This window comes from Muntiacus reevesi, chromosome 1 (genome assembly GCF_963930625.1).
Source record: "Muntiacus reevesi chromosome 1, mMunRee1.1, whole genome shotgun sequence".
In the NCBI taxonomy this organism is placed as follows: Eukaryota; Metazoa; Chordata; class Mammalia; order Artiodactyla; family Cervidae; genus Muntiacus; species Muntiacus reevesi.
Genome location: NC_089249.1, coordinates 163,925,689 through 163,940,791, shown reverse-complemented (window position 1 = coordinate 163,940,791; position 15,103 = coordinate 163,925,689). Strand labels below are relative to the sequence as shown.

At 48.3% G+C, this 15,103-nt stretch overlaps 1 protein-coding gene across 1 annotated transcript; it reads right to left on the bottom strand.

The window, feature by feature from the left end:
* Window positions 1-1,781: 1,781 nt before the first annotated feature.
* On the bottom strand, window positions 1,782-3,094 carry CITED4 (Cbp/p300 interacting transactivator with Glu/Asp rich carboxy-terminal domain 4). The gene has a single exon (XM_065929957.1). It carries the CDS (start codon window positions 2,859-2,861, stop codon window positions 2,304-2,306), a length of 558 nt encoding a protein of 185 aa, XP_065786029.1. The 5' UTR covers window positions 2,862-3,094; the 3' UTR covers window positions 1,782-2,303.
* Window positions 3,095-15,103: the final 12,009 nt, after the last annotated feature.

The following is a 15,103-nucleotide window of genomic DNA, read 5'->3' as shown; positions in this document are numbered from 1 at the left end:
TTTCTTAACTCTAGGAAGAGGTGGGTGTTGGGTTTTCACGGTAACCTCGGTAGCCTCTTACATATGGCGGGCACTTCAGAGCTGATCTACTGCTTATCATCCCACCCCAAATCTGCTCCCCACCTACCATGAGGCTTATTTGTTTTGTGAAATAGTAGGGCAGGGTTATTAATCCTATTTTATTGGTGGAGAAACTGAGGCTAGACCAGGGCCACGCCCTCCCATCCCAATCCAGTCCTTTGGGTTTTATCTCTGGCCTGGGATCTTGGCCAAAGTAGAGCAAACATTGGCCATTCTCATCTCAGAGCTCAGGCCAGTCCCTGCCTAGAAGCCTCCTTGCCCTCCTCCCCATTCCGTCCCAGAACACCCTTGGTATCTTAGGGGGGACCTTCACTTTTTTCATCAAACACCTCTGTGGCCCACTCCATGCCTGTCTTGGTGGCTCCTGAGTTGCTGTTTACAATCTGTGCTGGGTGAGCTCCCAGGCTGGAGGGAAAGTTGTGTCAAGCTTGGCGTGAAGGTAAAGTCACCCATGGAACACAGGTCACAGCTCGGTGCTCCTTCCCCCCAGGGTCTCTGGAATCCATTATCTCCTCTCCAGCCCCACTGCCCTGTCGTGTCCTGCTCCTTAGCCTCTCCTCTCTGCCTTCCATTCCTCTCTTCCTGCCTTTCTCCCACACCCGTGAAGCACCTGTGGACCCTTCCAGAGAGAGGCAGCAGCATGGGGTGACCAGGAGTCTGCGCTGGTGGTCAGGACTGAGGCCAAATCTGCCAGGTTTGGGCCAGCCCTGCATCCCCGTCTGTAGAACAGGGGTTGTGCCTACTTCCCCAAGTCCCCATAACTCGAATAGACCTTTCTAGAGGCCCCATGCCTGCCCATACAGGCCCTGTACATGTATGCCTCCCTGCCTCTGAATGGACTTTCCACTTGCAAGCCATCTTCTCCAAGTTCTAAGGATGTACTCATCCTTCAAGGCTCTTCTTACCACATCAAATTTCACCGCCTTCCTGAAGCCTGACTTGACCTGACCACTCCTGCCCACCCCCACCCATCCACCAACACCACCACCACCAGCTGAAACCATTCCCTTCTCTGGGTTTGCCTGCTGGGCCGTCCTACCTAATTCCTACTCCTCATCCCACTCTTCCGTGTACCAACTCATCCTGGCAACTTTCCAGGTCTGTTACCCCCTACTACTCCTACTTGGACTGTGTCTCCTTGAGGGCATGATTCTTGTTGTGGAGTAGTCATCATTATCATTTCCTGAGCGCTGCCTAGGTGTCTGGCCCTGTGCTAAAGGTCTCACATCACATGTGAGCCTCACCACCACCTAAGATGGGGACCATCTGTATCTGTCTCTGAGCAAATGGCTTCAGAAATCTGAATGGATGGCGTCATGAACAAGAGAGAGAGTCCCAGTTCAAAACCAGAGCCGGAACCCTCAGGTACACCCAGTTACCCTCTGACCTGCAGCTGAGTGAACAGTGAGGGCAGAATCCCTAAGCACCTCCTCCCCTACCCCTCCCAGAAGCAGGGAGTCCACCTTCCGCGCCCTTGGGTTACCTTGCTACCAGTGGCGGCAGCCTCTGCCTTCCAGATTATGACAGAACAATTGCACAACTCACAGATATTTTTGAAAGAAACTGTCAGTTTCCTCTCCTGGCCACTGCCAGGGCCTGTGGCCTCCATCTCACCCAGGACCCCTGGCAGCCTCAGGACTCTAGAAGCCAAATATAGTTGGAGTGATAAGGAAATGAAAACGCCAGACTGGAAAGTGACCCAGTTTTATTTTGGTGTCGGAGGCCAGATGGGGCATTGCTCCACTCTACAGGGGTGAGGGCTGGACCGTCTGCTCTTCCCCAGGGCGGAGAGCCCAGTGACTTCAGGGCTCAGGCGGCGGGGCTGGGGGCCCGGCGGGTGGGTGGCTCCAGGGACCCAGTGACCACAGTGGGCTTCACAAGGAGAGGGGGAATCAGGCAGAGGCCTGGGTTGGCTCAGATTGGGGACTGGGGCCAGGGAAAGTCCGAGAGGAGAGGATACAGAATCTGAGAACTGGGAGTACGAAAGGGGGGTTCCTTCCCCTTCATTTTACCGCTGAGGCTCCGGGTCAGAGAGATGAACTCAAATTGTCATCCTGCAGGAGGCAGGGCCTGGAGGGAGGCCAGGCGTCCCAGGCCGGCGTCGGCTCGGTGCACTCACCGCGGCCTCCACCCTCACGGAGGGTGCGTGCGGGGCCCAGACGCTGGGGGCGGAGTCCGGCGGGCAGGCTGGGCCCCTTCTCTCTAGCAGCGCCCGGCCTCGCTCAGCAGCTAACCGAGCCGGCGGGCGGCGCCGACCCCAAGTCCGAGAAGCAGTCGAACTCGCTCTGGCCCAGGAAGAGCTCGGGCAGATCGCGCACGCGGTGCAGCCCGAGCTCCAGCTCCAGCGACGTCAGCGCCTCCTCGTCGATGAGTTCGGCGTCCATGCCGCCCAGGGCGTGCGCCGGCGGCTGCAGTGGCGGGGCCGGGGCTCCGGGTGCGGGCTGCGGGCCTGAGGGGCCTCCTGGGGCGCCGGGGGGCATGGTGGCGCGTCCTGGGTACAGCGTCGCCACGGGCTGCAGGTGCGCGTTGCCGGCCGCCGGCGGTGGCATAGCCGGGAAGGGCTGGAAGGTGGGCGACGGCCCGAAGGCCCCGTATGCCACGGTCCCCTGTGGAGGCGGCGGCGGGCCCAGCGGAGCCCCCCGCGGCCGCAACCCGCTGTCCAGGCCTGGGCTCGAGTACGGCTGCAGCGTCCGGAGCGCGTGAGGGCCGTGGGCGGGCGCGGCGGGCGGCGGCCTCGGCACCAGGCTGTAGCCCTCGGCGAGCATCAGGTGGTCAGCCATGACGGAGGTCCGGCTGCCGGCGGCGGACCGATGGTCAGCGCGCGCGTCCCCCGGCCCCGGCCAGCTGTTCCTCTGCGGCGAGCGATCCGAGCCTCGTGCCCTCTCCGCAGCCCAGCCGGGCAAAGGAAAACCGAGGCCGGCCCTGGTTCCTGCGCAGCCCACACAGAACTCAGAGCGCTTGTCCAGCCCAGCTCTGGGTAGCAAAGACCCTGCACACCTACACAGTCGCGCTGCTAGACCTGCGCCGCGCCCGCGGACTCGGCGCCCTCTTATAACTCGGAGGAGGGGCTGATCCGCCCCCAGGTGCTCATTGGCTGGATGAGTCGCTTCTGGGCGGTCCAAGCCGCACCTCCCGGAGGTCTCAGTCCCGCCCCTGTCGGAGATTCGCCCTTTGGACCTCAGGCCACGCCTCCGGCGTTGAGTTCTGTCTGGGAGCAGGGCGTTCGGCACTTTTCAAATGATCATCAGCTTTGGTTTCTCTACTTTCAGTCTTGGGTCTGGCTGGGGCCAAGCCTGAATGGACTAGAAGGTGGGGTGGGACGTCTAGAGGTTTAGACCCCCCAGAATTGCAAGCCCAACCAAGAATCACAAGCCCAACCTCTTAACCTCTTTTTTCCAGATTAAGAAAACTGGCAAGTCTCAGTGGCTGGAGAGGGTTTCCTAGGAACACACAGCAAAGCCTTGACAGAAGCGAACCTCAAACCCAGGCTTTTAAACTGCCACCTCTGCACACGGCATGAGCGCCTCAGTGGAGCAGGGCCGCCGGGGAAGATTAGTTGCCCCTCCCCATAACCCCAGGAGAATCAGCTGCTAATCCCCTCTCTCCCACTCACTCGTCTGTGGAAGCATGTACTGAGTTGTTATTAAAGTAATTTATAGGCATGTCTTCTGAAGGACTTGTTCAGCTTCGTGTCCTCAGCACTTGGCCCAGAGCAGGTTTTCAGTAAAAGTTGCCTTAATGAACAGATGATCAAATGAATTGCCACTCGTTCCTCTGAGCTTCAGTTTTTTCCTCTGTAAGATGGGGATAACGACAGCACCAATCCCACTGAGATGTGGTGAGGGTTAAATGAGGTAATGTGTGCACAATGCCCAGCAAAATGCCTGGTGCATACTAGGTAGCTCAAAAATGTACCTCAAATGAATGAAAGGCTGGATTTACCTTGGTCCCTAGAGATCTTCTGGTGATCTTCTGGGATGTTGTATCTTTCCTTGGTAACAATAGTTTTAACTTGGGGTTTAGTCATTAAGTCGTGTCCCACTCTTTGTTACCCCATGGACTACAGCACACCAGGCTTCCCTGTCCTTCACTATCTTCCGGAGTTTGCTCAAACTCATGCCCATTGAGTCTGTGATGCCATTCAACCATTCTCTGTCATCCCCTTCTCCTCCTGCCTTCAATCTTTCCCAGCATCAGGGTCTTTTCTGAAGAGTCGGCTCTTCACGTCAGGTGGCCAATTGTTGGAGCTGCAACTTCAGCATCAGTCTTTCCAATGAATATTTAGGGCTAGTTTCCTTTAGGATTGACTGGTTTGATCTTGCCGTCCAAGGGACTCTCAAGAGTCTTCTCCAGCACCACAATTTAAAAGCATTAATACTTTGGTGCTTGACTTTCTTTATGGTCCAACAATCACATCCATACATGACTACTGGAAAAATCATAGCTTTGACTACATAGATTTCTGTCAGCAAGGTGATGTCTCTGCTTTTTAAACTGTCTAGGTTTGTCATAGCTTTTCTTCCAGGGAGTAAGCATGTTTTATTTTCGTGGCTGCAGTCACCATTCGCAGTGATATAGAAGCCCAAGAAAAGAAAATCTGTCACTGTTTCCATTTTTTCCCGATCTATTTGCCATGAAGTGATGGGACCTGATGCCATAATCTTACTCTTTTTAATATTTAGTTTAAGCCCACTTTTTCACTATCTTCTTCTTTAGTTCCTCACTTTCTGCCATTAGAGTGGTATCATCTGCAAATATGAGGTTGTTGATATTTCTCCCGACAATCTTGATTCTAGCTTGTGATGCATCCATTTTGGACGGTGAACTCTGCATATACATTGAATTGTGGTGCTGAGGAAGACTCTTGAGAGTCCTTTGGACTGCAAGGAGATCAAGCCAGTCAACCCTAAAGGAAATCAACCCTGAATATTCCCTGGAAGGACTGATGCTGAAGCTGAAGCTCCAATACTTTGGCCACCCGATATGAAGAGCTGACTCATTGGAAAAGACCCTGATGATGGGAAAGATTGAAGGCAGGAAAAGAAGGGAGTGACAGAGGATGAGATGATTGGATGGCATCTAATCATGATTGGACCTAATGGACATGAGTTTGAGCAAACTCCTGGAGATGGTGAAGGACAGGGAAGCCTAGCGTGCTGCAGTCCAAAGGGTCACAAAGAGTTGGACACAATTAAGTGACTGAACGACAACTCTGCATATAAATTAAATAAGCAGCGAGACCATATACAGCCTTGACATACTACTTTCCCAATTTGCATGTTCCGTGTCTGGTTCTAACTGTTGCTTCCTGACTTGCATACAGGTTTCTCAGGAGGCAGGTAAGGTGGTGTGGTATTCCAATCTCCTCAAGAATTTGCCACAGTCATCAGTCCCACTGTGCAGACAAGGAGACTGAGTTACTTAAAGGGAAAGTGATTGTCCTTTGGTCATACACAGCCAGAGTTAGCATGTGGCTGCCTGTGTTCTTAAAGCAGCTGGAGTCTCTCCTGGTGGCCAGGAGACAACTTCCCGGACCTTGCCCTCCACGTGTTTGCCACTCTGCCCCTCCCTTCCCTGCCTCCCCTCCCCTGGTGGTGTCCTTGGCATTTCCTGGAACTTGGGTTTATCCAGTTGGCACAGAGGGGAGAACCCTAGAGTGAGAGGCCAGGGGCCCAGGTTCTAACTGTATCTCTAATCCCCGCAGGCAGTATGACCGTTGAGTGTCAGGGCTGTCTTGGCTCCCCAGGGCCTCAGCTTTCTACTTAGTAAAAGAGAAATTATATAGTCCCTGCCCTATCATTCTTGTGAGAAGGTCACAAGTGACCATGGGTATGATCACAGTGTTTGAAAAAGTGTTAAAAGTTGCACACGGTAATCTTGTCTCCTGAATCTCTCTCCAATAAAGATTTCACACTGAAATTCCTACACCTGGCTGCACCTCAGACTCACTTGGAGGCGTGGAGGTGGGGGGAAGCGGGAGGCTTTGAAAAATCCCGAATTTCTGGCCCCACCCTAACCCCTGACTCAGACTCTCTGAGGGTATTTTAAATAATAAACTTGTATTTTTACAAAGGAATCCTTTCGTTCTTACTTAGCTGTCTGAGGACACCAACATTTGGGAGCCAGTGTGCCATCAGTTTTCCTTTTTGAAAAAGTGTATGTGAGGGACTTCCTTGGTGGTCCAGTGGTTTATCTCTTTTCCCATGCAGGGGATATGGGTTTGATCCCTGCTCAGGGAACGAGGATCTCACATGCCAAGAAGCAGTTAAGCCCATGAGCTGCAACTACTGAGCCCGTGTGCCACACCTAGAGACTCCGTGTGCCACATCAAAAAAAAAAAAAAAAAAAAAAAAAGATCCCACATGATGCAATGAAGAGCCAGCATGCTAACTAGGACTTGATGCAACCAAATCAATCAATCAATAAAAATTTTTATAAAAGTGTGTGTGAATAATGCTTTAAAATTCTTTAATTTAGTCAACAAATATTTATTGAGCACCTATTCTGTGCCAGATATTGATCTGCAAATGGTTTTTAAGCTTTGGGGATCAAGTAAGTCTTTGAGAATCTAATGAAAGCTACTGACTGAAAATTAATAAAGGGAAACCTCACTAAAATGGAGTCAGGAGCTCAGAAAGGAGAGCCCTCACAAAGGTACCACTGGGGCATCAATAGTTTCCCAACAGGAAGAGACATACCTCGCATCTCCAGCAGGAAGTGACGTTAGTTTCCCACAGAGGATGATTTTTTTTTTCTCCTTCCGTGGTAACAGTTCAGTCAGTGAAAGACTATCACAAACTAGCCAATGAAAAGTGACTATACTTCAAACTCCTAATTTCCTCCAATGGACTTTTTATTTATAACAAGCCCTCCAACTTCCCTTTCTCCTCTATAAAAGAGTTTCCTCTCCTTTGCTTCACCTGGACTTGAATGTGGTTCACCATAGTTGTGTGTTCTAAATTGCTCTTCTTTGCTATTCCTGAATAAACCCATTTTGCTGATAAAATGGCTGACTGTTTTATTGTTTTAGTTTATACTATAAACATCATGGTTCACAAACTATTGCCTATATATTTGATGAGTTTAGCAGATCCCTGGGAGATTTATGGGACCCTCAGGGCTTCATAAAAGTTCCCAGTGGCTCAGACGGTAGAGTCTGCCTGCAATTCGGGAGACCCAGGTTCAATCCCTGGGTTGGGACGATCCCCTGGAGAAGGAAATGGCACTCTACTCCAGTATCCTTGCCTGAAAAATCCCATGGATGGAGGAGCCTGGCAAACTACAGTCCATGGGGTCACAAAGAATCGGACACAACTGAGTGACTTACACACACACGGCTTCATAGGATCTGTGTTAAAATCACCCTTAGGTACATGGAGACATATAGTTAACAACAAACTAAGTAAAATAATTATCTACATGTTAGACACTGGAAAAAAGGAAAAACAGCGCAGAGAGGAGATTGGGGGTGCATGTGGCAACGTGCCATATTGCATAGAATGGTCAAGGTGCGCCTCACAGAGACCGTAAGATCTGAGCAAAGACCTGAAGGAGGAGAGGGCAATAGCCAAGTGGTGTCTGGGGCAAACTGGTCCCAGCAGAGGAGATATCTGGAGTGTCCTGCTGAAGCTATCATACCCGGGACCGAGTCTTCAGCATCCCCATCACCAGGGACCTTGTTAGAAATGCACATCCGGGGCCCCACCCCAAACCTGAATTAGTAACTGGGCTGGGGCCCAGTCGTCTGCATTTTAATCAGTCTTTCAGGTAACTCTGAGCCCCTGAGTCGGGGAAAGCCTGGAGGCAGGTGTGAATCACAGCCTGGAAGGAGGGTGACTAGAGCAGAGGGAGCTTGGGGTGGGGGGAGGTCAGAGAAGACAGAAGGAAGAAGATCACGTAGGGCCTTGGAGGGGCCTGGTTAGGCACTTTGGGCTTCCCTGATGGCTCAGCGGTAAAGAATCTGTCTGCAATGCAGGAGACTTAGGAGACACAGGTTCCATCCCTGGGTCAGGAGATCCCCTAGAGGAGGAAATGGCAACTCATTCTAGTATTCTTGCTGGGAAAATCCCATGGACAGAGGAGTCTGATGGGCTACAAGTCTATAGGGTCACAAAGAGTCAGATACTACTGAGTGACAGAGAACAGCGCACAGGCCCTTTAAGCGCTTTGGCAGAAGAGTGACTAAACATCTAATTTATGCTGTGAAAGCGTTGCACTAGTTGAACCTCATTTGTTCCCAGCATTTCCAAGAATCGCTTCCTTGCTCTCTCTTGGACTGCCTGGCACCTGCGGCTCCCTCGGCCTGTGCTGCTCTTCCCTCAGACATCCACATGACTCACTCCTTCCTCTGATTCTGATCTCCTAGAAGTTCTCCTAATCAGTAGACTTTCCCTGACCACCTCTATCCCTCTCTATTTCCTCACTGGGTTCTGCTTAGCTTCTCAGCACCTCCCACCACTTGGCATTGTTTCAGAGAATGTCTCCCCACCCCAAGGTCATCCCCCTAAGAGCAGAGGCCTTGCCTTTCTTGTTCTGCATGGTATTTCTGAGGCATTAGAATGGTGCTTGGCATATCAGAGGCTTAAGTATTCATTGAATGAATGATTTGGGCATAGCAGAAGTTATTACCCTGTTTTACAAAGAAGGAGACTGAAGCCCAGAAAATAACTCAGGAAGTTGGCTTGAGGTCACAAGCTGTGTGTGGTGGAGTCAGGGCTGGAAGGGACTTTTGAAGTCCTGCATCAGAGCCATCCTCACTGATTCAAGCTGCTTTTACCCCAAGCCATGTGTTCAAGAGCCCATAGTGGGGAGCAGGGGGAGAAGCTCTTGAGCCCACCTGGCAAGAGTTGAAGGGGCCACAGTAATCCTTGACCAGTGGTCACCAGGGGAAGGGAACTGCTGACTCCTAGGGACCATCTTATCACCAAACAAGGATGCAATTCTTCCCTCTTCTTCCTTGTGTCCAGTCCCTCTTCTTGAGGACTTATAGAAAGATCCACCCCAAGTGGCTTCTACCTCTTCCTACTGTGGCCACCTCCTGTGAAGAGCTGACTCATTTGAAAAGACCCCGATGCTGGGAAACATTGAAGGCGGGAGGAGAAGGGGATGACAGAGGATGAGATGGTTGGATGGCATCACTGACTCAATGAACATGAGTTCGAGTAAACTCTGGGAGTTGGTGATGGACAGGGAGGCCTGGCGTGATGCAGTCCATGGGGTCACAAAGAATTGGACATGACTGAGTGGCTGAACTGAACTGAACTGAAGCTCTCCCTAAGACCCCAGGTGCTGGTTGGGAAGACCTTTTGGATTTTACTTTTGCTGACAGCTCCATTTCTAGCGCCCAAGGCAAAGATTGTCTGAGACTGGAGGGCTCAGGAGTGATACCTGGTGAGACTTCACTCTAGAACTGCTCAGCTGGCTCCCTAGCCCCTGGCTGAGCAGAGCCTAGCCTCACCCAGCCAGCAGCTTGGCAGACTGGCACTCAACCCTGGAGACTGCTCTGAGACCTGAGTTCCAGAGCAGGTAAAGTTCCAGGTAAAGTTCATCTTTTCTGCAGCTTTTCCTCAAGGCTGCTGAACACGGGAGACTTTTGTACAGATCCCCTAAAAGTCATGTCTTCCAAGAACTCCGGGGGGATGACTTGCACCTCTGCATCTGATGCTCAGATGATGAGGATGAAGCTACTGCACCAGATCTTAACAAGAGTTGTATTGACTAACATCTATTAAGCATTTCCCCTTCACGGATCACTGCCATGTCGTGGTGAAGGGGCTTGCATAACTCAATGAAGCTATGAGCAATGCCATGTAGGGCCACCCAAGATGTACGGGTCATGGTGGAGAGTTCTGAGAAAACGTGATCCACTGGAGGAGGGAAGGCAAACCACCCCAGTATACTTGCCATGAGAACCTCATGATTGTATAAATGGGCAACTGAACAACAACAACTCTGAGCATTCACTGTGTGCCAGACATGGCCTGGATGCTGTGTGTGTGTGTGTGTGTGTTAGTTACTCAGTCGTATCTGACTCTTTGCGAGCCATGGACTGTAGCCTGCCAGGCTCCTCTGTCTGTGGAATTCTCCAGGTAAGAATACTGGAGTGGGTAACCATTCCCTTCTCCAGGGGATCTTCTCAACCTGGGGATCAAACTTGGGTGTCCCGCATTGCAGGCAGATTCTTTACCATCTGAGCCACCAGGGAAAGCCCCATGTAGTATTTTATTTAAGCTTCATGATAAACCTGTGAGTTGTTACTATCATTCCCATTTCACAGGGAAGTGACTTGCCCAAGGTCACACAGCTGGTACTGGAGGAATGGAGTGTGACAGCTCTGCTAGTTTCCTTTCAGTATCACTCTCTGTTCTTTACCAACATGCCAGGTAAGCTCCTGCCCAACAGCTCCAGCTCTTTCCTCTGCCCAGAGCAGTCTGCTAATTCCATCACCTCCTTTTGAGTCTTTGCTCAAATACTACCTTTCTCTTACAACTCCGTTTCATTGTAGTGGTTTCCAAAAATGTCCACAAATTATTTGACAGACTTCTTCAAATTCTCCTCTCCTTAATGTGAGATGGACATAGTGACTCACTTCTAACAACTAGAATGTACAAAAGAAGTGACAGTGTCATTTTCAAGAGTAGGTTGTAGAAGATACTGTGGGTTTCTCCTTGTTCTCATTTAAAAAAATTTTATTGGAGTAGACTTGCTTCACAATATTGTGTTAAGTTTCTACTGTACAGTAAAGTGAATCAGCCATACATGTACATATGTCTCCTTCCCTTTTGGATTTTTCTTTCCATTTACATCACCATGGAGCAGTGAGTAGAATTCTCTGCCTTATGCAGCAGATTCTCCTTAGTTATCTATTTTATGCGTAGTATCAATAGGGTGTATATGTCAATCCCAATCTCCCAGTTCATTCCACCTCTCTCCCTTTCCCATTCGGTATCCACATGTTTGTTCTCTACCTCTATGTCTCTATTCCTGCTTTGTAAATAAGATTGTCTTTACCAATTTTTTTAGATTCCACATATGTGTCAATATGCAATATTTGTTTTTCTCCTTCTGACTTACGTTACTCTATATGATAGTCTCTAGGTCTATCCATGTCTCTACAATTGACCCAATTTCATTCATTTTATGGCTGAGTAATATTCCACTGATATATGTATCACGTCTTCTTTATCCATTCCTCTGCTGATGAGCAATTAGATTGTTTCCATGTCCTGGCTTTTGTAAATAGTGTGGCAATGAACATTGGGGCACATTTGTCTTTTTGAATTATGTTTTTCTCTGAGTATATGCTCACTAGTGGAATTGCTGGGTCACATGGTAATTCTATTTTTAGTTTTTTTAAGGAACTTCCATACTGTTCTCCACAGTGGCTGCATCAATTTACATTCCCATCAATAGTGCAAAAGGGTTTCCTTTCCTCCACATCCGCTCCAGCATTTCTTCTTTGTAGATTTTGTAACGATGGCCATTCTGACTGGTGTGAGGTGACATTTCATTGTAGTTTTGACTTGCATTTCTCTAATAATTAGTGATATTGAGCATCTTTTCATGTGTTGGTTGGCCATCTGTATGTCTTCTTTGGAGAAATTCCTGTTTAGGTCTTCTGTTCATTTTTTTATTGGGTTTTTTTTTTTTTAAATTGTTTCTTGCTCTTACTCAACCAGTCAATCCTAAAGGAAATCAGTCCTGAATGTTCATTGGAAGGACTGATGCTGAAGCTGAAATCCAATACTTTGGCAACCTGATGCAAAGAACTGACTCATTGAAAAAGACCCTGATGCTGGGAAAGATTGAAGGCAGGAGGAGGAGGGGACGACAGGGGCTAAGGTGGTTGGATGGCATCACTGACTCGATGAACATGAGTTTGAGTAAGCTTCAGGAGTTGGTGATGGACAGGGAGGCCTGGCGTGCTACAGCCCATGGGGTAGCAAACAGTCAGACATGACTGAGCGACTGAACTGACTGACTGACTGCTCCCACTCTTGAATCATTTGTTCTGGGGAAGTCAGTTGACAGGCCATGAAGACATTTAAGCAGCCCTAGTGGAGAGACCCACACAACAAGGAACTAAGGCTTCCTGCCAACAGCCAGTGAGGAACTAAGGCCATATGCCAACAGCCATATGTGTGAGCTATCTCAGAAGTGGATCCCCCAGCCTTGTCAGCTTTTGCATGTCCACAGCTCCAGCTGATTTTTTTTTTTTTTTTTTTTTTTTGCAACCTAGCTAAGCCAATCATGGATTCCTGACCCATGGAAACTGAGATAATACATGTTTGTGGTTTTAAGCTGCTGAATTCTGGGGTGATTTGTTACGTGGCAATAAAACACATTACTACAGCGGCTAGTTCTTTGTCCATCTCACGAATGGCCCTGATTCTGCTCTACTTTTAATTCTTTCTAAGCAGTTATCATCTTCTAACATATTAAATAATAGTCTTATTTATTACACTTAATTGTTTATCTCCTCACCACTAGAATGTCAGCTCTACACAGGCAGGGATTTTGTCTGCTTCATTTATAGATTTATTCCCAGCAGCTAGAACAGTTCCTGACATCATATTTCATTAAAAATGTGATATAGTCATCCCTACATTTCCTAAGGAGATAGGTTCCAGAATCCCCATGAATACCAAAATCTGCAGGTGCTCAAGACCCTTATATAAAATGATTTAGTACTTGTGTGTAAGATACACTGAGAATGTGTTCCAGTCATGTCTGACCCTTAGTGACTCTATGGACTGTAGCCCATCAGGCTCATTTGTCCATGGAGTTCTCCCAGCAAGAATACTGGAATGGTTTGCCATTTCCTTCCTCCTGTGTACTTTAAATCATCATAGATTACTTAAAGTACCTAATATAATGTAAGTAGTTTTAAATATGATGCAAATAATTTACTAACATGTGGCAAATTCAAGTTCTGCTTTTTGGAACTTTCTGAAATTTTCTAAAAAAGTACTTTCGGTCTTCAGATGGTTGAATCCAAGGATATAGAACCTGCAGATGTGGAACTAGTGGACATAGAAGGCCATTGTATTATCAATGTATTGCATTGTATTATCAATGTAAGATGATTCTTATTTTGGAAAAATTAAAGTGTTAAAAGAATTCAAGGGCTAGAGGATCATAAAATATAATTGTAGGTGTTCAGTAAATATTAGAATATAAAATCCAAAATCAGAGTGCTGATTCTGTTGACAGCAGCAATGTGCCTAGTCAAAAATCAGACACATTCCTGGCCAATGAGATATAAGCAGAAGAGATCGGGTGGGGTTTCCTGGAAAGCTCTTTAGAAATGGATGGAATTATGCAGAAGCAAATCCACAGAGACAAAAATGAAGACTGGTGGTTGCCAAAGGCTGGGAAGAGACAGAAATGGAGAGCAACTGCCTAAAGGGTATGAAGATTCCTTTCAGAACTAGATACTTAGTGGTTGCACAACATGGTCAGTATATTAAATGCTAGTAAATTGTTCACTTTGAGTGGTTAATTTTATGTGATATGAATTTCACCTCCATTGGAAAAGAAAAAACAGATGGATTCATGTAGCACTTACATTTTGTGCTTTGCCTTTCCTCATTTCCCGCCAAGGATGAAAACATGATGCGTAGAGGGGCAGCATCCATTTTTGCACCATGAAGATATGACAACAGCAACAATGAACACTTACGGAGCACTTAGCATGTGCTAGATTCTGTTCTAAACACTTTATATGTATGAATCCACTTAGTTTTCACAACAACCTTGTACAGAAGGTAGTTATTCCCATTTTATAGATGAGAAGGAAAATGATGGCTTATGCTAAGGGTGGGCTTCCTTGGTAGCTCAGCTGGTGAAGAATCTGCCTCCAGGAGAGCCTGGTTTGATTCCTGGGTGGGGAAGATCCACTGGAGAAGGGATAGGCTACCCACTTCAGTATTCTTGGGGTTCCCTGGTGGCTCAGCTGGTAAGGTATCTGCCTGCAATGCAGAGACCTAGATTCAATCCCTGGGTTGGGAAGATCCCCTGGAGAAGGGAATGGCTACCCACTCCAGTATGCTGGCCTGGAGAGTTCCATGGACTGTATAGTCTGTGGGGTCACAAAGAGTTGGACATAACTGAGCAACTTACTCACTCACTCACTCACTCATGCTAAGGTTGGCAGAGCAGGAGGAGCTTGGGCCCTCCAGGTCCCATGGAGCTTCTATAGCAATCCTGAAAGCCTTACTTTGGTCTTCTTATTATTTTGGGGTGGGGGGAAAGTGCTGTTTAGTTAAGCCACTGTAGTCAGGTTTCTGTTGCAGGCATCCTGAGATTCAAAGTCAGGTGTATATTCGACACCTGACTTTAGTGCAAGTATACCTAACCTCTATGCTCTCTTAGCCTGCAAATCAGTTGTCAACTGCTATTTGATCCCTCTGATCCCTCTTGTTAATGTTCTTCTACAACAGAAATGGGGTCTTCCTCCACTCTGAAGCCCCATTGCTTGGTATAGGGCCTGGTCTATGCAAAACAGGGCAGTGTGAGGCTGAGATAAGCTGTTTGAACCAGGGAGAGGAGCCTGGAGTGCAGGAGGGAGACAGTCCCAGGTGTGAAGCAAACAACCAAGATGCCATGAGCTTCGAGGTAGAGGAAGATGTCATGGAGGTGTGGGTCTGATCAGATGGGCTGGATCTGGACAGATGGAGAAGGCAGATGAAACAGGCTTTCTCAACAAAGAGCACAGCTTTTGAATGAAAGCAGTAAAGCGTGAATGTACACAGTGAAGTGCAGGAAGTACCAGGTGGCTGGGTGGGGCTGGAATAATGGTCATTTGTGTTTGGGCAGGGAGAGATCAGACCTGAACGATGAAAGCCCTTGAAAGTCAGCACTCAAAATACGGAAAATATCTGTGCATAGATCTATATCTTCTCACCACAACCTAAGAAGGAGAAAAGGCAGGAGGTATTTCACATAGAAAGGAACTGAGACAGAGAAAGGGGAATCAATTTGACTACCGTTGCATAGCTACATACTGTTGCAAGTGGCAAGG

Coding starts and splice junctions, on each gene's coding strand:
- CITED4 (XM_065929957.1), bottom strand. CDS start 2,861: ATGGCTGACCACCTGATGCTCGCCGAGGGCTACAGCCTGGTGCCGAGG.